The 23,361-nt window shown below is 43.6% G+C and overlaps 2 protein-coding genes across 3 annotated transcripts; one reads left to right on the top strand and one right to left on the bottom strand.

Moving 5' to 3' along the window:
* Positions 1–10,310: 10,310 nt before the first annotated feature.
* Positions 10,311–17,778, top strand: bcl6aa (BCL6A transcription repressor a). Of its 2 annotated transcripts, none has more exons than XM_027007709.3 (9): positions 10,311–10,777; positions 13,224–13,395; positions 13,507–13,728; positions 13,845–14,804; positions 15,285–15,466; positions 15,557–15,724; positions 15,809–15,939; positions 16,281–16,418; positions 16,548–17,778. In XM_027007709.3, exons 1-9 carry the CDS (start codon positions 10,747–10,749, stop codon positions 16,695–16,697), a joined length of 2,154 nt encoding a protein of 717 aa, XP_026863510.2. In that variant the 5' UTR covers positions 10,311–10,746; the 3' UTR covers positions 16,698–17,778. The 2 variants fall into 2 exon arrangements, with proteins under 2 accessions (XP_026863510.2, XP_035380429.1); XM_035524536.2 differs by lacking the exon at positions 10,311–10,777 and adding an exon at positions 12,680–12,816.
* A 3,366-nt stretch (positions 17,779–21,144) lies between these two features.
* Positions 21,145–23,262, bottom strand: smx5. The gene is made up of 5 exons (XM_027007679.3): positions 23,131–23,262; positions 22,736–22,803; positions 22,531–22,561; positions 22,367–22,426; positions 21,145–22,098 (listed from the first exon to the last, which is right to left on the bottom strand). Exons 1-5 carry the CDS (start codon positions 23,245–23,247, stop codon positions 21,973–21,975), a joined length of 402 nt encoding a protein of 133 aa, XP_026863480.2. The 5' UTR covers positions 23,248–23,262; the 3' UTR covers positions 21,145–21,972.
* Between the last annotated feature and the right edge of the window lie 99 nt (positions 23,263–23,361).

The raw sequence follows: 23,361 nt of genomic DNA, 5'->3' as shown, positions 1-23,361 counted from the left end.
CTTCCTCTTTCAAAAGTGGATCGCACCACGCCTCTGTGCCCTCAGGAGCTTACAGGTAAAGACAAACTCAGCGGAACAGCACACAGTCAGTTTCTCCACAAAGAAAAAAGTGGCAGGAGAAAGAAAATGTATAAAGCAGGAGGGCACCTATAGATTCAAGAGGCTGCTCTCAAGCAGGAATTTCCTGAACTACAGTAGTATTTGAAACCTTTCATTTACTGCCCTATTAGTAAAGCTGCCTACAAAAAAGCAAACGCCACTAAACTTACACATATTTACATCACTAAACATTTAGAAAGTCCTAAAAGGCTTTACGTTAAAGTTCATTACGTTTATTACTGCAATGCATACTAAACAAACAGACTGAATTAAAACCTGTCAGTGAGCCTGAAAAAGCTCAGGTTAAATGATGATTAAGTTTGTTTGCATTTTCAAAACGCTGCATTATTTTCCATATGCTCTGAGCACGCACTACAGTGCTTACTTGTTGATCAGTGCTCACTTATTCATCCCTCACAAACAGGAAAGCGCTTGGTGATGAGAAAAAAAAAAGAACTTAAGCACTGTCTCGATGTCATAGCTGCAGCTGGTTGGTGGAGGAAGTTGAGTGACGTCTGTAACGTCAGTGGGACAGCTGTGTAATCTCCTCCCCTACCTGTGTCACTCTGCCCACACCTCCAGAATGTCACCCCTGCACCCTCACTCTACCACCCACCGCCCTGCGCCGAGTTTCACGCACGCACACACACACACACACGCACGCACACACACCCTGACACTGCACAGGCGCACTCGTGGTCTAATCATCATCAGGCTTTTGTCAGCTTCAAAGTGCGGCACACCAAGTAGAAGCTTTGAAATACCTCCTGCTAAAGAATAAACACGCCCTAGCACCCAAATAAACACTCGAGTATTCAAGTGTTGCCTTCAGCTAATTCTTGTTTGCGAGAAAGTGCAAGAGAGGACAGAAAGGGTATGAGTGGGTTGCAAGACAAACAGCAGGTCAGACCACAGACAGCCTCGCGCTCCTGCCAGCGAAGCAAAGCGTCAGGAGCGAAATGCCGTAGGCGGCGGCAGCGAGCCTTCGTCCGACCAAGATGGTGAGTGTGTGTGGTCTCTCCATCCTGCATTGCCACCACCACCTGCTATCTGAGAAGACACCAAACCTGACATGAACTTGGTAACTTCCCCCAAAACACATGCTCAAGACAGAGAGAGAGAGAGAGAGAGAGAGAGAGAGAGAGAGAGAGAGAGAGAGAAAAAAACAGAGCTCTCACTACAATAACACAATAAACTCAAGAAATGTCTGCATGAACCATTAAATCAATATCACAAGTTACATATTGGCTGATGATAAATACCTGAGTGCTCAAAAACAAACAAACAAAAATAAAAACAAAGAATCCAGTCTTTCTCAGAGCTGAGATGGAAAGTAATAGTGTTGATATGAACTTCGACCCTAAAGCCCAGAGCACGCTGACCTGACATTCTGCAACAAACCCTGCTGTCATCATTAGAAGGCCAGTGTTTGCCGGCGAGCAATAGGTCAGTATGCTCAGGGCTGCAGTGCTTATGCCAAAGGTGACCTGTGCATGGGGAACTTGCACTTCATCAGACGTGTAACCATGACTCACACAGCGAGGATGTCAGCATGACTCACACAGAGAGGACGACCCACTCCTAACTGCTTTCCAGCTTTGGTGCTCTCTAGACACACACTGCAGAACTGTGTGCCCATACTGAGAGGGCATCCACTGTTTTCATACAATTTCTGGCATAGATGACAGGCCACATAGTTGGTTTTTCTACCACCTTATCAAGAGAACGCACTCCAGTCTCTGACCTGCAAAGCCAAGTGATGTCTACATGCCACCAAGCCAACGCTTGACTGAATCAGCATGAGCATTTTCATTTGTGTATCTTTCTGTGTTACGCTGCTCAGAAAACAGATGCGTATGGTGATCAGAGAACCACAGAAATGCACCTCCCATCACCCAACATGCATGCATAAAAGCACGACAGTGTGAGAAAAACAGGCACATGCTTGACAGATAACACCACTGACACTCACAGCTTCCTTCCATCGCAGACAGCAATCTGTCCTTCTTTCAGTGCACAAAGTGCACTTTCACTATCGGGGTAATAGATTTTATCGATCAGGGCACCAAGAACACTTCAGATCAGCACATCATGTTCTCGAAATAATCTGACCACAATTTCATCGACACAGGTTTCAGAAACCTCAAACAGCTTCCAAAGTCACCTACTATAAATGACTTAATGTCACTTAATGTCACGTATTAATGCTTTGTACTTATGTCACAGTTCCGGAGATTAATATTGTATATGTGTTCCACATATAAGGGGTGCAACACATAGGACTACTACTACTACTACTACCAGTTATTAACATATATGTTATTGAGCGCTATTTCTAGGGTGTTCTGTGATATTAAACCACAGTGATTCTCATCAATCTTTATATCCAAACCAATCATGTCTGCGAACTCTCTGATGTTACATTGATTCTGTTTCATGATGTAAGTATCCTTTTTTTTTTTTCATGCTACCTCATGTTCAGATGTCTTTCTCCTCTAAGCAAGCGTGCATTTCAACACACAATAATCTGCGTTTTAGGACTCACGTGGTCCATGAGCAATAGTTAAACTACAGTGGCCTGCTTTACAACCAACCCAACCGCAAAAAAAAAAAAAAAAAAACAGCTAGCCAGGTGTCTCACAGCAACATGATGGCAGCAGCCTGAACTGAGCGGCGAGTTTCTGATGTGAAAAAGAGCTCCAGCCCATGCCCCTTGCTCCAGTCCTCTACAGACACAGAGGGAAGGAAAATCCTCCTTCAGACTTAATACTTTTTAAAAAGGAACTGAGAGGGCCACTCAGTGCTCGCCAGTAGCAGATCCGCACCACATTACATTGGGGTTGCATCATTTCTCTGCCAAACATGGCCGGTCTTCACTGACAACAAGAGCTGAAGCTCGCAAAAATAAAAAAAATAAAAAAAAAAATTTTGCTCTAAAACGAGGGGACATTTTTTGCCGTACATGTTTTAAATGAGAGAGAGAGAGAGAGGGGTGGAGAGAGAGAGAGAGAGAGAGAGAGAGAGGTGGAGAGAGAGAGAGAGCGAGAGAGAGAGAGAGAGAGGGGGGTGGAGAGAGAGAGAGAGAGAGAGGTGGAGAGAGAGAGAGAGAGAGAGAGAGAGGGGGGGGTGGAGAGAGAGAGAGAGAGAGAGAAAGTGCAGCAGCATTCAGTGCTAAACCTTTTCATGGAAACTACTTAATAGCACCTAATTCAGAACCAGAATTAAAATTTTTAAAACGTTTTCTTCCAGGCAGAAGATCCCTATTAAAAAACTTTTAAACAGTTGATTTTGGTCCCATCGGCACTGTTAAGCTCGCGTCCTCTGTCACAGAGAGACGTGTATGAGGCAAGGACTGATTCCTTCGGTACTAAAGAGTCCCAAGCACTTAAAATATTTAAAAAGAGAAACAACAAAGAATGCATCCCAATCTTGCCACTGTCAACACTGGTATTAAGAGAAGAGCCTATTCCACGCTAACAGCACTAGCTCTCATTAGTCCTAGCCGAGTCTTTTCCTTTCAAACAGAACTGAGGTCCTGGGGGCGTGGCCACGGTGCAGCTTGGGGATGTCACCCCGAGGTATCGCTCGAGCCTGCTGCTCCGTAACGGTAAGGCGCTCAAATCTCACGGACGACTGATCAAGGTTGCTTTACCACCTCACCTCTCCCTTCCATTTTTTCTTCTTCTTTTTCATCTAAATGGGTCACTTATTTTTATGGGGAACGTGGCTGCGTAGTTCTTCCAAGGTTTTGCAGTAATTATCTCATTTGCGTGTTGCTGGGCACCGCAGGGGGCCGTGGTAAAATACACATTTCTCTCCAGACCCCTGGATGGTTGCTGCCCATGTATTATGCATCAGAGCGCGGGTGCGTCCTAAACAACCCCCCAGTGGATTGAAATAAAGTTGATGCTGCTCTTTGTTTGGCAGGGCTCAATTGGAGATTGTTGAGAAGGAGGGCCTTAATTATTTCAGAGAAGCTTTCCCCTGTTGGTTTGCGAACAACGCCTTGGGTGTTTTTTCTTTAGCGGGGACGCTTGATCCAAATGGGTAGATTCAAAGGGCAATACTAGTGAGAATAGCTCTCTTCCTTTCTAATTATGACAAGTTGCAGCAGGGAGGTTAAGACAATAGGTCTGTCCATGAGGAGTAAAACAACCTTTACTCATTAATGCTTAGGCAGGTTTCTTTCCCATAAAGTCGTCCCAGTGTTACCTCATTACCTTTTTAGTTTCAATTATTAAGGGTTGAGAAGAGGTTATTGAATCATATTCAACTCAGTTTAACAATTAGCCTCACCAGTAGCTAAACATGCCAAAGAATCTATACATCCTGACATTTAAAGATCATTAAGAGTTTAATATAAGCAGTTACATGACCTGAGAAAGTTACCCCCAGGGAAAGCTTGTTGACAACAGTATTTAATACTCTTAACACCTACAGCTCCGATTTCAGAATTCCCTTTAATTCAGCCTGCTCAACAAGAGATCAGTGAAAACGTAACACGTTTGTTGGTCAAAGACAAACAGTCAAGGCTCATTCAGTTTGCTCCTTCAGGCAACACAACCAAGTAGGTCAGTTGGTGTTAAGCAGAAGAAAGAAAGTTCTTTCACTTCATGAAACAGCCGGCATTTTATGTGGTTTTCTGGTAAAATTACGCCGCACACGGAGGGCTCTAATCGGCCCGGGCTCAGATATTTAAGATGTCAAGGACTGCTTGTGCAATAACCCACGAAAGAGAGAGTAAAAGCCACAGGACTTGCATGCGCCTGCTCTATAACTTTGCTCCATAAAAGTCAGCCCCCACAATCCGAGGTGCAGCCAGCCAAGGTAGCAGAGAAGCTACTATTTTTAGAACCTGCCTTCCTGTCTTTACCTTAACACTGACACATGTACTTCACTACTGTAGTATACCAAATGCAAATAGGTAGGTGAAATAAATATGTCGTTCAGCGTATGACCTTAGAACATATAAGAAGTCTAATTTAAAAAAGAGCATTTCTATAATCTTTTTCTACATGCCATGATGAAAACACAAAAGGAGTTCAACCAGAATGAAGAGCTGCATTTCATGAATTTAACCAAACAACAACAAACAAACAAACAAAAAACAACCCAAACACACACACACACACACAAACACAAACACACACACATACACACACACACACACACACACACACACACACTGGCTGAAGTAATGAAAGTTCTAATGCATGAGACTATGTTTGATTCAATTTCATACGCATGTCTCTGAGGACAGGGAGAAGAGGAAACGCAGTCATGTGACTCCTTTGTGCTGGTGTGAATAATTGTACCAGTCAGACAGGTATAGTTGATTCATTTAGTTGTGATTGACTCCAAGGCCTTAGTTTGTTTATGTTCTTTCTCTAAATGTTAAAGGGCTGCCAGCACAACCTTGTAAAAAAGGAACAAAACAGTGCTTCACTATTGTAATAACAGAACTGGTCACTTGGATCAAAACCTCTGCTTTGATTAGAATGGTATATGTGAGGCTTTTCCGCCTCTCGGTTACGATAATAATAATAATAATAATTTTAAAAAAGGAAATTGCAGCTGAAAGAAATGACTGATAAAGTCTTGATTTCTAATCAGAATTTTCAAAATCTGCAAAGCTTTAATACCAGTCATTCTAAAACAGATGAACAAGACTTTCACAGGGCAATGAAACCATTTTCAGTTTCTGATTTTAGGTCAAATAAATTCTTAAAGGGTGGAGAGGAAAATAAGGCAACATAAAGTGAGGTCATTTTAGAAAAGAGGAATTTCTCTTATGACTGTTTTGATAAGAGTTCATAAGATCTGAAGTGTCGAATAGGATCTGATGTCATAAGAATTCAAACAATCTTCCCTTAACTGTTCTGCAACCACAAAATAAATCAATTTAATTAAAAAATAATAGTGATAATAAAAACCAATGTTTTATGCACAAGCGAAAACTGTTGAAAGGGACTGCTAGAATTGCTGTAAATTTATAAAGGTGTTGTACACACTTCCGTTTATACTGCACTGTTTACAATAAACATGTTATTTGCCAAGAACAGCTCCCATTACATTGTATCAAAATGTGGCAGTAAAAATATATTCCATTTGTGCTTCAAAATGTCCTTTATTCTGCCCCATAAAGCCTGAGAGGAAATATTCCACACGTTTACTTGAGTGGTTTAAATGACTCAGTGCCAGGCCCTCACACTTTGTGGTAAATCCATGACTGTGACTTAAACTCACAAATAAAACTTTCCCTTAAAATAGAAAAGCATTAAAAAAAAAAAAAGCATTGTATATTCATGCCAAAGACAGCTCATATTATACAGCGATATTTTTCTCATAATAAGCGTGCGAAAGCCGCCAGTAATGTTGGCATGGTTTTGGTGACACAAAGACAAAGAGCGTGATGCCCGTGGGCCCGGCAGGGAAAAGCCCCAGTCAGCAGTGGTGAGGAGGGAGCTACCGCTGGGATTTCCAGCCTCAGCTCTTGTCATGCAAGGCCTGGCGAGGAGCACAGCTGGTAGGGGTTTCACTGGAAAAGAGCACCCAGTTCCCCATCTCCACCTCAGGCCTCTACCCCCTGCAACACGCCAGGCCACGCAGTCACCAGTGAGGTTCCCTCAGGGTTGCACAAGACTCGATTAGCAATCTTCTTTCAGCATACCAGACACTTGCTGGCCCTTTGTTTGCAAACATGGAGTCGTGTTTTACACACATTGCAGGAGGAATGCACCAGCTGTTACCAACCCACACTGGTAGCTCGGCTCAACAGTAAGCAATAAGCTCTGTTAAAACGGCAAATGATTTTCGTTACATTTTGAGGGAGGCAACAAAAACATTCCAGAAGTGTGAAAGAGCTGACACAAAAAGGCTAGACAGACGGGAAAACGTTTAGAGTTGCGGTCTTGTCCGCGAAGCATGAATCCAACAACCCTTGGCTCCTGCATCCAAGCACTTCACCTTGTTCACACTGCACACTGAACAAACGGGAAGGACCTATCTGTGACCTCAGCAGCAGCGGGGTCACTGTAGCCTGACAGTAACTTAATGCATATTGAAAAGCTGCTGCATTTGAAAAAGCCTTTTTAGAAATTGATTCACTTACTGGGTCACCAGACACACACTACCCCTGGGTTTAGTTAATTTGTGCGTTAATTAACACTTAACATTTAAAGTGTTAATACTTTAATACGGTGTTATGTTTGAATAAAAAAATATATTTATTTAATGCAACAAAACAATTTATGCTTTTTCGTACTAAACACAAAGTAAGTAAGTAGTCACTTAATACAGACCTGTTTAAAATACCTGTTGCTTATAATTCGAATTATGGGAGAACACTGTCACAAGCTGTAAGTACTCCCCATACACCAGAGGAGTGAACCAGGGAGAGCTCACAGCCAAAAACTCACTGAGCTGAAACTGAACAGGAACAACAGTATTCGGGAATTTGGCATCAGTTACCATGGCATCAGTGGATGCAGATGTTCAACAGGTGATTCCTTCTAGGGCCTTGCCTTGAACTGACTTTATGCTCATTTATGGGCATGATATTATGTGAAGGCAGCGGAAACCCGGGATAGATTAATAATTAAAAAGTAATTGAAATCGTTTGACAGAGATCCTTAGATCAGTTCAATGTTTCAGTATTCGATGCCCTAATTTCTCATCTTTACTCGGAAAAAATCTTTTATGAAAAATGGTTATACGTCCATATATGTGTGTGTTGTTGGTGAATGCGTGCATGCATGCCTTCTCATTTGGTAAATGAAAGTACCAAGTATCGTTTGTTGGTTGTTGGCTTTTGTGTACAGAGCCGCATATTAGCATACATTAACTGAGGTAAGTAATTTAAAAAAAAAGAAAAAAAAAAGATAAATACAGTTGAATAAATTTGTACATACAGTGGAATCAAAAGGTTCGTTAATAGTAAATATCAGAACTGACCCCCCCCCCCCCTCCCTCTCCCTCTTTCTTGAATGCGCAACTCTACAAACGTACCTGACTTCCCTCAGGCAGGCCCACAATCAGTGAGAGCACACCAAACCAAGAGTTCAAATATGGTTAGGTACAAATATTTTATTGTCACTACATATTCATTTCAGTATAAAACTGTAGTTATAAAAATTACGAGTTTACATAAATGCAGAAATTTAATAATGCAACAGTGGTGAGCTTATTTCTTGACAGACTTATGCCAGAAATTTTAAGAAGTCACACATAGCGTGACCTATCCGAAACTACGTCTCAAATGCAAACAAAAATACGGCACCAACATGCAGTACAGACTGTTCACGTTACAATACAAGACCTTAAGCTCCTCTCGGATCCTCACACACAAAACCGAGACTGGAAAAACACACACAAACAAAAACCCCACAATCGTTAGACTACCAGAGTATGCAGCCCAAAGGCACATTTCTTTCTCGTATTACAATTGTTTATAGGCCTGCATTGAATGGTAATGCGTAAATAAATCGAGCCACCTTATCTGTCGAACTTACTTATCGAACAGATCATTTTAAAGCCACCGATGCTTAAGACATGCAGATAAAATAGACATGTCTGCTAGCCTGCGGTGCTGTGCGCAGGAGCTTGGTTTGCAAACTAAACACGCGCTTCTGTACGATAAAAGCCAATCTCGACCGAAGTCGGATTCGGTTCAAATGTATGTGAGTCGTGGAACAGACGCGACAGCCCTGTCTTAAAAATACCAGCGAGGCTCGAGTCGATGACCAACCGTATCAGTCCCCGGGGACCCCGCTGCCGTGCCCGAGCTGTTGATGTCTACAGAAACACGGATACTGAATTAAGTAACTATAGTTGCCTTGCACGAATATGAAGAGAACTGGCATGCGTGCGTAGTGTCCTCGCGCTCGAGGCAACGTAATGATGCGGAAGATGCACAACTTTTCTTTCTTTTTTAAACATTCTTTACAGGCCCTCGAGACCTGTGACATTTTGAGCGTGCCTAACAGAAAAAGAAGACTAATGACTGATGGAGTTAGCTTTCAAGGAGCACGAATGCAATAATAATAATAATAATAATAATAATAATAATAATAATAATAATAATAACTATTATTAATGCATTGGTCTCATTTAAGTGCAAACACTTCAAAAACAAACTGTGAACGTAAGTGACCAAAAAGACGCGTTTGGAGTTCCAAAGAATGGGAGCTGATCTTGTGCACTGCCGTAATGAACTTGAAATAAAGAGAAAAACATATATTGGTAAAAGAGTGTTCCTTATAAAAGGGCAACGTCCACATGAGTTCAACTGTAGGGTGATTAGATCTAAGGTGCCTGTTTCTGCCGGTCACTACAGCTGGGTGAAAGCTACAGCTACTTAAATAGTCGTCATCTTTCACAATAATTGGATTACACCGACAGTTTTTAACCACAAAAAAAGACCGTGTGCACGGTCGGTTTTGACTCCCTGGCACGTTGTGGGCCTAGAAAGCACCTTTCCACATGATGCCGAATAAATGCCGTGTAGAGGCGGCTTTTAACAAAATCGAGGCGCATGTTAAGACTACAAGCTGGACCCTAATTACATCAGCATGCCTCGAAAGTTGCATCGCTTGCAAGTTCAGGTGGCTTTGGTCAAGTGTAAAAAAAAGACGACAGGCATATTTAGGCAGATATTACGCAGCGCAACTGTGATTCCGCACCAGTGCCAACATAGTAGTAGAAAAGGAAAAGGGTAAAACATGCAAACAAAATAATTTTTAAAATGTTATAACAATGTCATTACGGACGCATGGATGCAGCTGACGTGTATAGAAACGCACGACACTCTTTGTTCGCACCACAGCTAACCTGCTATCGCTGGATGTACGTTATTAAGCAGGTTCCTAAACCTCCAGAGGCACGAAGCAGCCGAGAAATCAACGCGTCCAGATGCGAAATAAAAAGAGTTTTCATGCCTCAGCGTGCATAAATAATCCCGTCCGAACAAACCCCGCTCGGCAGTCCGCAGAAAGGATGGAAGGGGGAAAAATAAAACGAAAACTGGAATGTCAAAAGGTTTCGCTGGAACGTAAAACAACAACAACAACAACAATAATAATAATAATAATAACAATAATGATGATGATGACGATGATGATGATGATGACGATGATGATAATAATAATAAATGAAAAGGCAGATAGGCTCAGCAGCTCGTCCGTGTGAGTGAGCGCTCCAGGGATGTTGTGTGCAGGTGACGGTCGTGGCTTTAATCGGGGAACAGCAGCGACCGGACGCTTCGCTCGTGCCACGGCATCGCAAATTAGTTCTGAGTATTCCGAGGCTCGAGACGCTGGTGACGCCGCCAGGGCTCCAGGCCCACGTGACGGCCTCTGCCTGGGAGAGTCCAAACCGGAGGGACGCGTGGCTGTTTCTAACGTCTCACACGCCTCGAATGGACCCGAATATCGTGTTTTCCCGACACATCTAAAAGTTGAATTCGACAATATGGATGTTAAATATTGATACTGACTCGTACGCGCAAGAAACGTCGGGTGAGATTTAAAAAATAACAATGTAAATTAAAGCCGTGCACACCCCCGCCCCCTTGGAGTGGTATGGTCACAAGCTCAAATTCCGAGAATTGAGCTCTCCGGATTCTTAGAACAGGGCTTCTTAGAAGTGGTGATGCAAGAAGTTTCTAGGAAAGCACATCCAGGTGATTTTTTTAAAAATTCTTCTTTTCCTCACTTAATCTTGGCGCGTTGCTTCTGTGATCCACGCACGAAAAAAAAAAATATATATATATATGTTTGGTGGAGTGTCGTGTGTAAATGCGTATTTGTTGTGCTTTGTGGAGTGTTTGTACACTGTTTGAGCCGTGGTGCGTTTGAGCTGTGGAGCTTTGGGCTGGTGGGATTACACTTGACATGTCCGGACCCCGGCGTGGGTTGCGCGGCGCTGCGGGTACTCGGCTCAGGCCGAGACGGGCTCGTAGACCGCCGTGTGTGTGTGTGTGTGCGCGCAGCTAAGGAGAAACGTTGACGTGTTGGGTGTTTTACGAAGGCGGTCCGAGCGAGAAGGACTATCCAAGTAGCCTGAACTGAACAGCAGTCGTGCATGCGAAGGGCTTGCGGTCCTCTAAGCTGCAGCGCTTGGTACCTGCGGTGGGGTGTCCGCGCACAGTTTCTATTCTTAACCCCAGATAGATTGATGTCTTGTCCAAGTACGAGCGATTAGACTAATAAGCAAAGCACCTTATTTAGGACTTAGACGGTGTGGGGTTGTCTTATTTTTGGCTAGTTGGTGTGTTTTTCTTGACAGTTTCGACGTTTCGTTTTATGGCACGTCTGTTCTCTCTGAGACGGGTCGGGGCTGTGCGTGGCTCTGCTTGGTTACCGATACTTCGGAACAGCCCTCAGCGCTCCCGACCTGCTTAAAGGACGCTTCACCCAACCTGTTGCTTGGACGAGGCGTGAAATTTGCGACTGTGCGGGAAATGTGTAGAAACGCGCAAATGAATAACAAAAGTTTGCGTGGACCCGTGCCTCTCGTGCGCTAGCTCAGGGCGCCGCGCGACTGTTGACGTGCAGTTCTGCGTGGGCTGTTTCTCGCTGTATTTGGACAAGCATCGGGTAATGGACGGCTTGACACTCCAGTGATCTTATAAAGGCTTGCGTAAAGTTTCTGCCGTGCGATAGTCCCCATCGCTGACAATGTTCACAATCCTGTGCAAATCAAATACCATCCTACTTTTTAAAATCGGATGATCGCTGCTTCCCTACACTTTGGCACTGGGCAGGAGTGTCCTACATCTGTATAGGATGTTGGCGTGCTCTTGCACATGCTATCCCCGCAAGTTGTGTTGGGTTACAGTCCATCAAACTGGATCATTGCTGGACACGGGATATATTTCTTTTGAAATTCTAATGCCAGAAGTGACTTGACGTCACATGGTCTTGCATGATAAACACGCTTAAAGAATGAGTAGAAAGTCTGTTTTGCCATGTCCAGAGTTCAGTAGCCCATTTGTGATTTGGAATAACTATTTTCAGAAAGTGTTCGTACGTTTGATCGAAGCGGGCAATAAAGAAATGTGACCAATGTTTTTCTCAACTGATTACTTGGTGTCATGGCAAGGAGTTGTTAGTTTAGAACATTAGTCTCTTGGTGACATCTCGTGGTCGTAAAAAACCCAGAAGCCACGGGTTTGAGATGACTGAAGGTGGTCATGCTTCTGAGGGGGATGCTGCTTAGACTGACCCCCGGTACTGGGACATCTGAATGATCGCGTGCACGATGTTTGTTGAAATGTTATTTTAAAAAAGGTATTTCAAAATCGCCCAAAATGCAGCTTAAGGAACACTGATTTAAAAAAAAGTTCTCGCGTTTAAAATGTGGAATTACGATCCACCTTCTCCCTACACGTGTTGGTGTGACAGGGCACCGTTACGTGGTTCCAGCGGTATGGAATTTCGCTCCGGCTGATCCAAAGCGTCCTGCCTGCAAGAAGGGTTCCGTGCGCAAGTTCAGTCGTAAAATATTGGCTGTATGGCAAAGCTTTTGATGGCAGTCGCAACAGCGGGGAGCCGACTTCCTGAATCTGGTGGAAGGTTCCCCTGCCAAAGCTGTCCCAGTAAAAGCCGTAGTAAGGAGCACCACGACTGCATCTTAATGGGATGAAGTTAAGAGACGCGTAATAACCAGGACTGTCAGAACCGTCATTTGGTTCAGTAACTGCATCTCGTATCACATTAGGTGCGAAAACGGGTAATTCCGAAGTTAAATGTTTACGGGATGCAGCCTGTTTATACTGTGCACTGTCACTTTTGAAAGACCTATAAAACACTTTGACGCTTTGATTACTCTTGGAAAACGTCGGTCTTTTTATATTTGTTAGATTAGCTATCATTTGGCGCCGCCTCATGGCAGTAGATGACGCTGTGACTTACTCGAGCCATTTCTTTAGTACTTTAGTGTTAGTTGATTGATAATAACTTGTTTATTAACCTGCCTTTGTTTGTTTTACTATGGCAAAGTCCAAGCTAACAAACAAATGCCCAATTTTTCACTTCATTGCATTAAATGCAGGGCATTAATTCTTACTTAATTCTGTAAGATTTGTTCCCAGCTATATTCTCAAACCGGATGGTGTCTCTTTACAGATCTTGACAAAATGTCTTGTGCAGCAGACAGCTGCATCCAGTTCACACGCCATGCCAGCGACGTCCTGCTCAATCTGAACCGGATGCGTAGCCGGGACATCCTCACAGACGTCACCATCCTGGTCAACAGGCAACAGTTCCGAGCTCACAAAACTGTGCTCATGGCATGCAGGTGTGCGGGAATACTACTCTCCAGTCTTTTTAATAAATGTACTCCATGTGTTCTATGGAGATGTGGCGATCAGTTAGGAAGTGTCCTAAGTGCAGTCTGTGTCCTCTACAGTGGTCTCTTCTACACGATATTTACGGACTCGCTAAAGTGCAGCCTGAATGCCATCAGCCTGGATCCGAAGGTGGACGCAGAAGGCTTCGCGATCCTCCTGGAGTTCATGTACACATCTCGCCTTGCCCTGAAAGAGAGTCTCATCATGGCCATCATGAACACGGCCATCTACCTGCAGATGGACCACGTCGTTGACACTTGCCACAGATTCATCAAATCCAGGTACAGTCACGCATGCTTCAAGAACTGTTTACTAGTGGCCTGAACAAAGGTGCATGAGTGTCGAGCCTAAACGCACGCAGATTTGTGCTGACTTCTTTGAAATGTTTGTCCTGCAGTGACTCCTCCATCAAGCTGTCCAGAGAGGACTTTCTCGTCAGCCCCTTGCTTTTACCTCAAGATGTTCATGGCTTCAGGCCCCATGAGATGTTGGACAACATCCCAGGGCGTTCAGCCCCTTTCCGAGATGGAAGGCCTTACGGTGCAAGCATTTTCAATGGAGTTAACCCTCCCAGCAGCTCCTACCATCTTTACGGCCAGTTCCCCATGCAGGGTTTCCCCTTTCCCCTCTGCAAGCTGACGGATGCCAAAAGTGCATTTCCCGACTTCTCGAAAGGAGGCATCATCCAACACAAACACTGCCCACCAGCTGACTGCTCCGTGCTGGTCGACTATGCCCGCAGCACGGCTGGCGGGCCGCCGAGCATGTGCCACGTGGGATCCCATGCCTCGCGGGAGTTGGTGAGGAACGAGGAGCTGAAGAGGGAGAGCTTGGTGCAGTCCATGGGAATGAGCTCCCGGAAGCACAGCCTGGCCATCTTGGCCCCAGAGCAGCAGAGGGAGTCTGGCAAGGAGCAGGGTCCCCTGCCCGACGAGGACCTAAGCCAGCAGCACTACTGCATGGGCATGGCATCCAATGGGCGCAAACCTCCGATGAGCAGCCCGCAGAGCCCACTGAAGTCCGACTGCCAACCCAACTCGCCCACCGAGTCAAGCAGCAGCAAGAACGCTGCCCTGTCGCACACTTCGCAGCCTCCTGCTCTACAAGGCACGCAGGACCCCAAGGCACGCAACTGGAAAAAGTACAAATTCATCGTGCTCAACCAGAGTAGCAAAGAGCCTGAGGGCAGTGCCCATGATGTGGAGATGCGCTCTCCGCAGAGGCTGGGGATGCCTGCCTTCCCGCCAGCATCGGAGTCAGATCACCTGGACTTGCAGGCCACCGGTACCAAGATCAGCGAGCATGTGGATGACTTCCCCATGCCCCAAGCTAGTCGTCTCAACAATATCATCAACAGGTGAGTGCTTTCATCCATTTAAAGATGGTGACTGTTTCCAAGCATGTAGGCTGGAGTCCCTTGCATTTAATAACTGACTGCCTACAAAGTGTGACTTCATTAAAGCTCCAGCAAATGCAAGGCTAATTGACGTGCACGGTCAACACGTACCAGTAGGCATTGCAGTGGCTTATATTGGCATCCACGATGAGCCGTTTTGTTTTTTGGTGTACCAAATCTTGCCATGGCCTCCCCTAAGCAGTGGTGTGTGAAACTGGTTTGCCAGTGTTTTGGAGCCCAGTTCTCCCAGTCTCCTCCCCTATGAATGCAGATTCAAATGTATCCATTCCAGTAATTCTTGACGGTGAGGATTTGCCTTCTCGGGCAGGACATGTGAAATTCAGCAAACATCCTAAAAATATACGGACGTGCCAAGGGAGGGGGGTGGCTCTGTTTCAGCGTGGGGTTTTGCTTATGAACCCTCATGCTTCTCCTTGGCAGAACTCTGGAGGGGTCTCAGAGGAATGGTGACAGCCACTCTACTCTTTACATGAGCCACTTAAAGTGCACCTCTTGCGGCGCACAGTCCCCTCAGCACACAGACGTCTGCCCCAACACTCCTGGCTCACGGCTGCCTGAGGAGATGTCGGAACTACACTCGGAGTACTCTGACTCTAGCTGTGGTGAGTCATTTGGCACGCGAGTTGGTCAAGATGAACACGACCATTTGTCACTTCATCCTGCAGTTATTTATGCATGCGTTTTCCTTGCAGAAAACGGCACGTACTTCTGCAACGACTGTGACTCCAAATTCGCAGAGGAGGAGGTCTTAAAGCGCCATATGCTCCAGGTACACAGTGACAAGCCATACAAATGTGACCGGTGCCAAGCAGCATTTCGCTATAAAGGGAACCTTGCCAGCCACAAGACTGTGCACACAGGTAAACAGCAGCCACCACAACAGCTCCTTCCGCAGCCTCGGGAGAGCCGAACCTCAGCTGGTCTTCTGTTTACCTGTGTTGCAGGAGAAAAGCCGTACCGGTGCAACATCTGCGGCGCCCAGTTCAACCGGCCGGCCAACCTCAAGACCCATACGCGCATCCACTCTGGAGAGAAGCCATACAAGTGCGAAACATGTGGCGCTCGCTTCGTCCAGGTATTTACTCGCGCCCTGCTGTCGGAGCAGGATGGCGCAAAGGGTTGGGCAGTGGAGTCGCGTTCCAGTGTTCAACCTTGGAACTGTTTAGCACTTGGGCTATTGTTAAATAGCTTTAGGATGCTCATGAAATGCCTGGTTTTAGTGTTGCAATGCAAAAAAGCACATTAGCATGGATGGCTAATGTTTCTAAATTTAAAACAAAGCATTTGATGAGCAAACTTGAACTACTAAAACTGTTAAACTAATACAAATGCTGCCTAAAGTTTTGGCTGTAATAATGGAGTATTCTTTTTAAAAGTACCACTCAGTATCTTGGCATCTTACTGCGGTGTTCCCAGGTTGCTCACCTGCGCGCTCATGTCCTGATCCACACGGGGGAAAAGCCGTACCCCTGTGAAATCTGTGGCACTCGCTTCCGGCACCTCCAGACACTCAAGAGCCACCTGCGCATACACACAGGAGAAAAGCCCTATCATGTGAGCTCAGAGGCAGGCCATTGCCTACAAAGCAATAAAAGTAACATTTCGATGCAATGTATACAACTCCATCACATTTTCAGGGTTATAAAGCAGATTAGCAATGAAGGCTTTTGTTTCATCTTGCAGTGTGAGAAATGCAACTTGCACTTTCGCCACAAGAGTCAGCTACGACTGCACCTCCGACAGAAGCACGGTGCGATCACCAACACCAAGATCCAGTATCGGATGGCGACGGCGGCGGCAGACCTGCCGACTGACCTGACCAAGGCATGCTGAGCAAACCCAGGCTGTTTGACCCGAGCCTGACTCGAACAATCGTCCAAAACTGTAGTGCCACACTGTGTCAATCAGATGGGTGGGGGGGGGGGGAATATCCAGGCATTAAATGCCTTTCTACGGGTTTCCTCTACATGTGAACATAGAACCATGTATGGTCTCTTGTCACTTTATTGTTTATATTTGCATATAAATATACAGTAATGTTCAAAGTGTTTTTAAGCTGTAAGTTCCAAAAAAAGCTTTATTTTGTTGAGGATGGAATGTAAAACATTTAAATCCAGTTTTTGAGAATACAGTATTTTATATCAACTTACTTTTCTGAAAGTATGGGGGAATTTTAATTGAAGGTATATTTTAAGGCAATGGTGTAAAGAATTGTCCATTTGGCTTGTGTACAGGTTACACCACAAGGGCCTCTTGCAAAAGGAAATCGTGGCTATTACTACATTTAATATATGAATTGGTTCTATTTGTATGAGAATGATGGCTGCTCTCTCCAGTAAAACATGCATGAGGTGGGTTGCTACTGGTGAACAATCACTAATTAATTGCATAAACATTGTGACAATGTCAGTCCCAAGATTGCACTCTGCTGGCAGAACCAATCTTTTAAATCTTAAAATATGCATTAAAAAAAAAAACTGGTACTGCTACAGTACGACCAAAAAGTTTGCTTCGGTTGTATTTGTATAGAAATGTATAGAATGTTTTTATTTCTATTGGCAAGTGAAGGTTTACAGTTTTGTTGTTGTACTAGAAGCTACAGTAAAGGGTGATGCCCTTTCCCTCTGTATATACACTGTGTATTCAAGGTGCCTTTCTCAATGGCGACTGAATTCCTTTCCCCTCAGCTCTAAGGTACAACAGAAGGTCTCAATCTCACCTTTTACTGTGTCTGTGTTTTCTACATGCTTTCCACTGACTTTCAAATGACTAAAATGCAACTTCATTTATTGCTTGAGCTGTACATTTTCAGGACTCATTTTAAAATTGGGCTTTTTTTATTTTAATGCATTAAGCTAAATGTATTATATATAGGTGTATGAATGTAAAATAAAAGTATTGAATTTATGTACAATTCTGGAGCAAAGCCTTAATGTTTCAGACAGGATTTCTCAAAAGACTTCTTAGATTACTTAGTAGTTTGACAGACTGGTGGTGGGGGGGGGTAACTTTATGCCTCTTGCAGTTTGCTTAAACTTGCACACAACAGCTTTAGGGGAAAAATCCTTCACTCTATTTTCAGTTACATTATTTAGGATATTGGCACAAATGTTTGAGTAAATCCCAGATGGCTCACACTTCTATAGCATGTGATGGCACTGTCTGCCAGTCCTGGGTTCTCAGACAGAAAAGGTGCAGCCCTGTGTAGTCTCAAGCACAGTTGATGCAACTCTTAAGTGAAATCAATTTGAACCACACATGTAGGACCAGGAAAAGCAGAGAAGCATGGTGCTGGAGAGCTGAGGTTATGGAACTAGGGCTGAATGTTGGAGACCAAGGGCTATAGGAGTGCCATGTGTGTACACTAGTGGTGTTGTTAGAGAGTCACAGCATGAGGAAGAACACCAGCACATTATATGGTAGTGAAAAAAACAATAGAAGCTCCACACCTCCACTATTTCATTTCCCTTTTACACAGCCACAAAAGTTTTCTGCAGCAGAAATAAAGCTTTCAGTCACAAAAGTGTGCAGCAGTGCGTCTACTACCATGGCAACATCGGTGTAAATGACCCCTTTCATGGTCAGGGACATGCATCCTGTGATTGGGCAATGTTGAAGAAAAGACTCCTCGATACACTGTGGCCCAGAGACCCAAGGCAGTGTCTCTGGACAGTACATAAGTTTACAAAAAAGCTAGCCCCACTATGACAAAACTACCTACTTCAGCTGTAAAGGGCACTGCATTACAGTACAGATCATATAATCAGTTCAGAAATGGCAATGACCCAATAACTGAAGTGGAAAGTCAAATAAAACCCATCCAAAGAAAAAGTCAAGAGGGACAAACTACATGACTGATCCACATCCATGGTCATCACAGAGGGATGTTTGGGTTTTTAGCTTTGGTTAGAATATCTGCAGTAGGCAGCCCCATCACAAACAGAAGCCTGACAATGTCAATAATGCATGGTTCTGGTTAGGTCCAATGTCAATAATGCATGGTTCTGGTTAGGTCTTGGTCGAGGGGAAGAGAAATCTTGGCAGCTGTTGCTTCACTCTGGCAGCACATTTAAAACATGCTGTTAAACGTTTTGCATACAGTTGGATGTAGACAAATGACAATAATTTGCAGCCATTACACCTGCAATTGGGCATCCATCCCATCCATCCCCACACATCTCAAGCCATTAAATGCAAAGTGTTTTTAGGATTAGGCAGAAAATGATCGACTGAATTTCTGATGGAAAATAAAAATCCACAAATCAAATGACAGTGAAATAAAATCTCACCATTGAAATGCTTGAAATAGGAATAAGAAAATACAGCACTTTCAAAGTGACCCTAATAGCATAAACCCAACCATTCTGATTCTCCATTGCTGCATTGTTTCGGTGAAAGCCATTTTCATTAAAATTTATATTACACACACACAATTTTTGATTTTTTTTTAAACAGTAGCGTATTGTACGCCCTAAGCCAAGAAGGTATCACATCCGTTAGATGTGACCATAGAACGGGTATGAGACTTCTGCTTCCCCCTAGTAGAGGCCTTAATTACGAAAGTAAATCAAAGTTTGACCTAAAGTTAAAAGTCAACCATTGTCTAGTACAAAATGTGTTCGTGGAAACGACCTTAACCAACAGTTTCCAAAACTTTTGTTCAGTTAAGAAGGGGGCGGGGTTATTTACGTTTCAATACTGATCTGCTAAAAACTAACAGAATTGTCCTAATAATCAAAAGTCATGTCAAGTTCAATTTACAAAATCATTTTCAATTTATTTATTCAGTTGATAAAAACAAGAAATGCCAGTATTCTGTGCAAATTCAGGAAACATGATAAACGCCGAGAGTTTCACACATGCGCACTAAACTTTCCCAGAGGGTGCGCTTCCAACCTCAAACAAAAGCGTCTCATTAAGATCGTCAGGGCCAAGCCTCAGGTGCTTCTCTTTCTTTGTTGAAATCTAAAAAGACACATGATTTTACCACAGAAAAATGTCAACACAATACGCACTTCGCACGCAAGCCACAGCAAAGGAGAAGCGGTCGTTTTCTGTACCTCTTCGTCCGACGGTTCGCAGATGGAGCTGTCGCTCAGCCGCTCCTCCGTCTAGAAAGCGCAAAACGATCAGAGATTACAGTAAACCTAAAAGCTCAGACTTGTTCATATCAGCAACAGGCATCAGAGAGGTCCTGTCTACAGGTAACGTCCCGCTCAGCTCACCTGCTTCTCCAGCACCCTGCTCCCACTGCTCGGCTGCGCTGCGCTCCGGTCCATCGGGCACCGTTACCTGTCGGATACGTGAAGGTCAGCCACCAGGTAGAGAGACACGCCGCTTTGGGCTACTACTGATCGATATGCCGCGATAAATCCAACAGGGTGAGGGAAGTGTGACTTACATGGACACTTGTGCGCCAGGCAGTTTGTTCAACTACTGTAGAGAGCGCAGACTTGGCACAGAACTGAGCTCAGTCGTTATATAAGCTGTACAACTTCAAACCGGCCCAGGTCGTGTTCTGTAAATGTTACACGACTCGATGACTTGCATAAAGAGGTACGTGATAAGGATTTGTTCAGAAAAGCATCTTCAGGAAGCACAGGTAGAGAACAGCGAACATGGCTATCACGCCTGTGCGTCGGAAATGTACTTCACCTACACCTGAAGGACGGTATTGCCAGTCATTAATTAGGCCAGAGAGTGTCATTAATCACAATGCATATTTCACAATATATGCGTATATATATCCATCAGCAAATAAAACCAATTTAAGTTTTAACAACATGACATATTTAACAATGTCACTCTTCAATTTCCTCCGAAAATGGCCCACCACACGACAAAACTTGGGTAATGCATTGTTAGACAGTTAACTGTCTAAATTCGACTTTTTACAACAACATACTTATATTTACACGAAGTGCACAACTGAAAGTACTTATGTTGTCTTGGAAAACTAGTCATAAGTGGCCATTTGAGAACAGCATTCCGTAGTAGCTTGAGCGAGCGGGATGCAGGTTGAGCACGTCTCCAATTGTGCTGCATATGCAGTAAGGTATATTAACGTGTTCGAGGTATATTTGCCTACCAGTTCTCCAATATACACACTTCAGCTCCATTTCACCAGAAACCTGTAACATTGTAAAATAATTCGAGCTATTAAAGCTGTTCAGTGAGGTACTCTTTTGACCAATTTACAGAACCTGCCACAATCATACAGTCTCTGATGACGTGCGACACAAAAATAAGTGTATTTTTAATTAGCATAAAATACACCAGATCTAGATAGGGTCTAATCAGGAACCCTGCTTTAATCAAAACATCTTTTTGGAACCTATTATCTCAACATTTTCACATTCTTATGTGTCTCAACACAACCGTGCCAGGCCCACTACATGGTCCACTTTTGCTCTAATCTCTCTGCCAGTGCACATCATATGAGGTATTTACTTTTTCAGTGACTTGGTCTGCTGTGTTGCGAGGAAAGAGAAAGCAGAAATGTAGACAATCTGGTGGCCCGCATGGACAAACACTGTTCAAGAAGATACCAAGCAGCTCCACACAAACGAACGCAAATAAATTCATGCTGGATGAGTAACAAGGTTAAAATCTTAGGATGATCATACAAACCGTTCTAATTCACAAATAAACAAACATGGTGTCAGTTAAAGATTTTTTTTTCAACAAAATACAAGTGACACTTTTAGTCTGGGTTTACACTGTTTCTCTGATTAAAAGAAAATTATTTGTAAAGGTAAAATACATAGGCTTCGATGATGCTGTGAGAATTTAAACATATAAACATCATCAGATAGGCCATGGTAACCCAGGGCCCAGTATTACAAAATATCTGAACAAGAAACTGAAGTAACCCCATGGCAAAAGAAATGAGAACAGTGAAAAACCCTTAAGTGTTAAACTTCCTTGTCTGGTTTAACCATATGCTGCTCACATTCAAACATATTCAAAACAAATTCCATACATGTGGTCACAAATACTACATAAAGTTCAAGTCTACAACAGAAAGGTAAACTGATATTACTTTTTTTTTTTTTTTTTTTTTTTTTTATAGACAAGTCCATGAAAGCCCAACATAAAACAAGACGAATCACTGTTTCTGCTGCATTGCCTCCTTCCGCGCTGCATCCTGCAGTAGCTGGGTGTCTACCTCATCTGCCGGGAGCTGAACGTATCGCACCACCGAACCACGGATGAAGCAGTTTTTCACTGACAGCTGACAGAGCAACAAGGGCAAGATTAAAACAAAGGCACTTCAGATATAAATAATAAACAGTCCCATTTCCACATTTGCTCAGCAAGTGACAGATGGCAGAATAGTAAAATGCACACATTAAAGATCCACCACCATTTTGGCCACTTTGGCCGGCCCCCCAGACCACGTTTGTACATCGAACGGCTCCTAGCGAGTAGCAGCATTACGTCCTTTGCCATTTGGAGTTTTACGTCCACGTGTGTTCTGAGTTGTTTTAAGTGTTGCTTACCATGTGGGGATACTTCTCAGGGTCAGTGACACTGATGTCTGTTAGTTTGATGTTCAGATACTGTGAGAAGAAAAGATACAAACAAAAGGTCCTGTGACTCAGAGATGCCTACAGAAACCACTTAAATATTTTATTAAAAAAAATATACAATTGTCTAGACAAACCTGATCTACTGAGTGTAGGGTACCACATATGCTTCAGTTTTGGGAGACAAAAAACAATAGAGAAGGCACATTCATACAGGAAAAATATCCACATTCAATAATTTCAACTTAAATCTATTTGTTCATACTGGAGGAAAACATGGCACTTGTTTGTATTTACAAATCCAAACGTCGACATCAGCGGATTATGATGCACGTTGCTAACCTCAGGTCATTCTTCAACTCCACCACCACGTCTTTGCCCACCAAGGACTTGAAGAACGAGTAAAAAAGCTGCAAAACAATTCAAAACGCCAAATGTATCTGACATGAATTCAACACTCAGAACAGTATTCGGTATTAAACCAGTATTAGTGAGAATTAACGTGAAAGACTACAAGTGAGAGCGGGACTGTAAACTCAACTAGACCTCAATTATCCGGCTAGTTAACTTAGCCAGTTAGCTAGCCGAGTCTTCGAGCTTTTCCCACTCCCGATACAAAGACTTGCGAATCATAAGGTCAACAGGGAGGATGTGTATTACTTGCTACGCAATTTCAGCCACATTTCCCACAGTGAAAAGGCCGAAGATGAAGACACGATAATAACAAGGAAACTCACCATTTTCAGGCGCTGTTCGTATCTGAAATAAGTCACGTCATCAAACAGCGGCCAGAGACCCGAGTAAGCTACTAGCCTATTGGCTAAGAAAAGTGAGAGTCCCTGGTTTATTCTCATAGGCCATTGACTGATTTTTTAAAACGTCATAAAGAGGAGACTACATTGACGTCTGTCAAATGTTTTTAAAAAAATCAAATATATATGTATCATAAAATAGCAAAATATATTTGG

The sequence above is a fragment of the Electrophorus electricus genome, chromosome 7 (assembly GCF_041902795.1).
Source record: "Electrophorus electricus isolate QZ-2024a chromosome 7, ASM4190279v1, whole genome shotgun sequence".
Lineage (NCBI taxonomy): Eukaryota > Metazoa > Chordata > Actinopteri > Gymnotiformes > Gymnotidae > Electrophorus > Electrophorus electricus.
The sequence above is the reverse complement of the archived record's forward strand: the minus strand, read 5'-3'. Positions and strand labels throughout refer to the sequence as shown.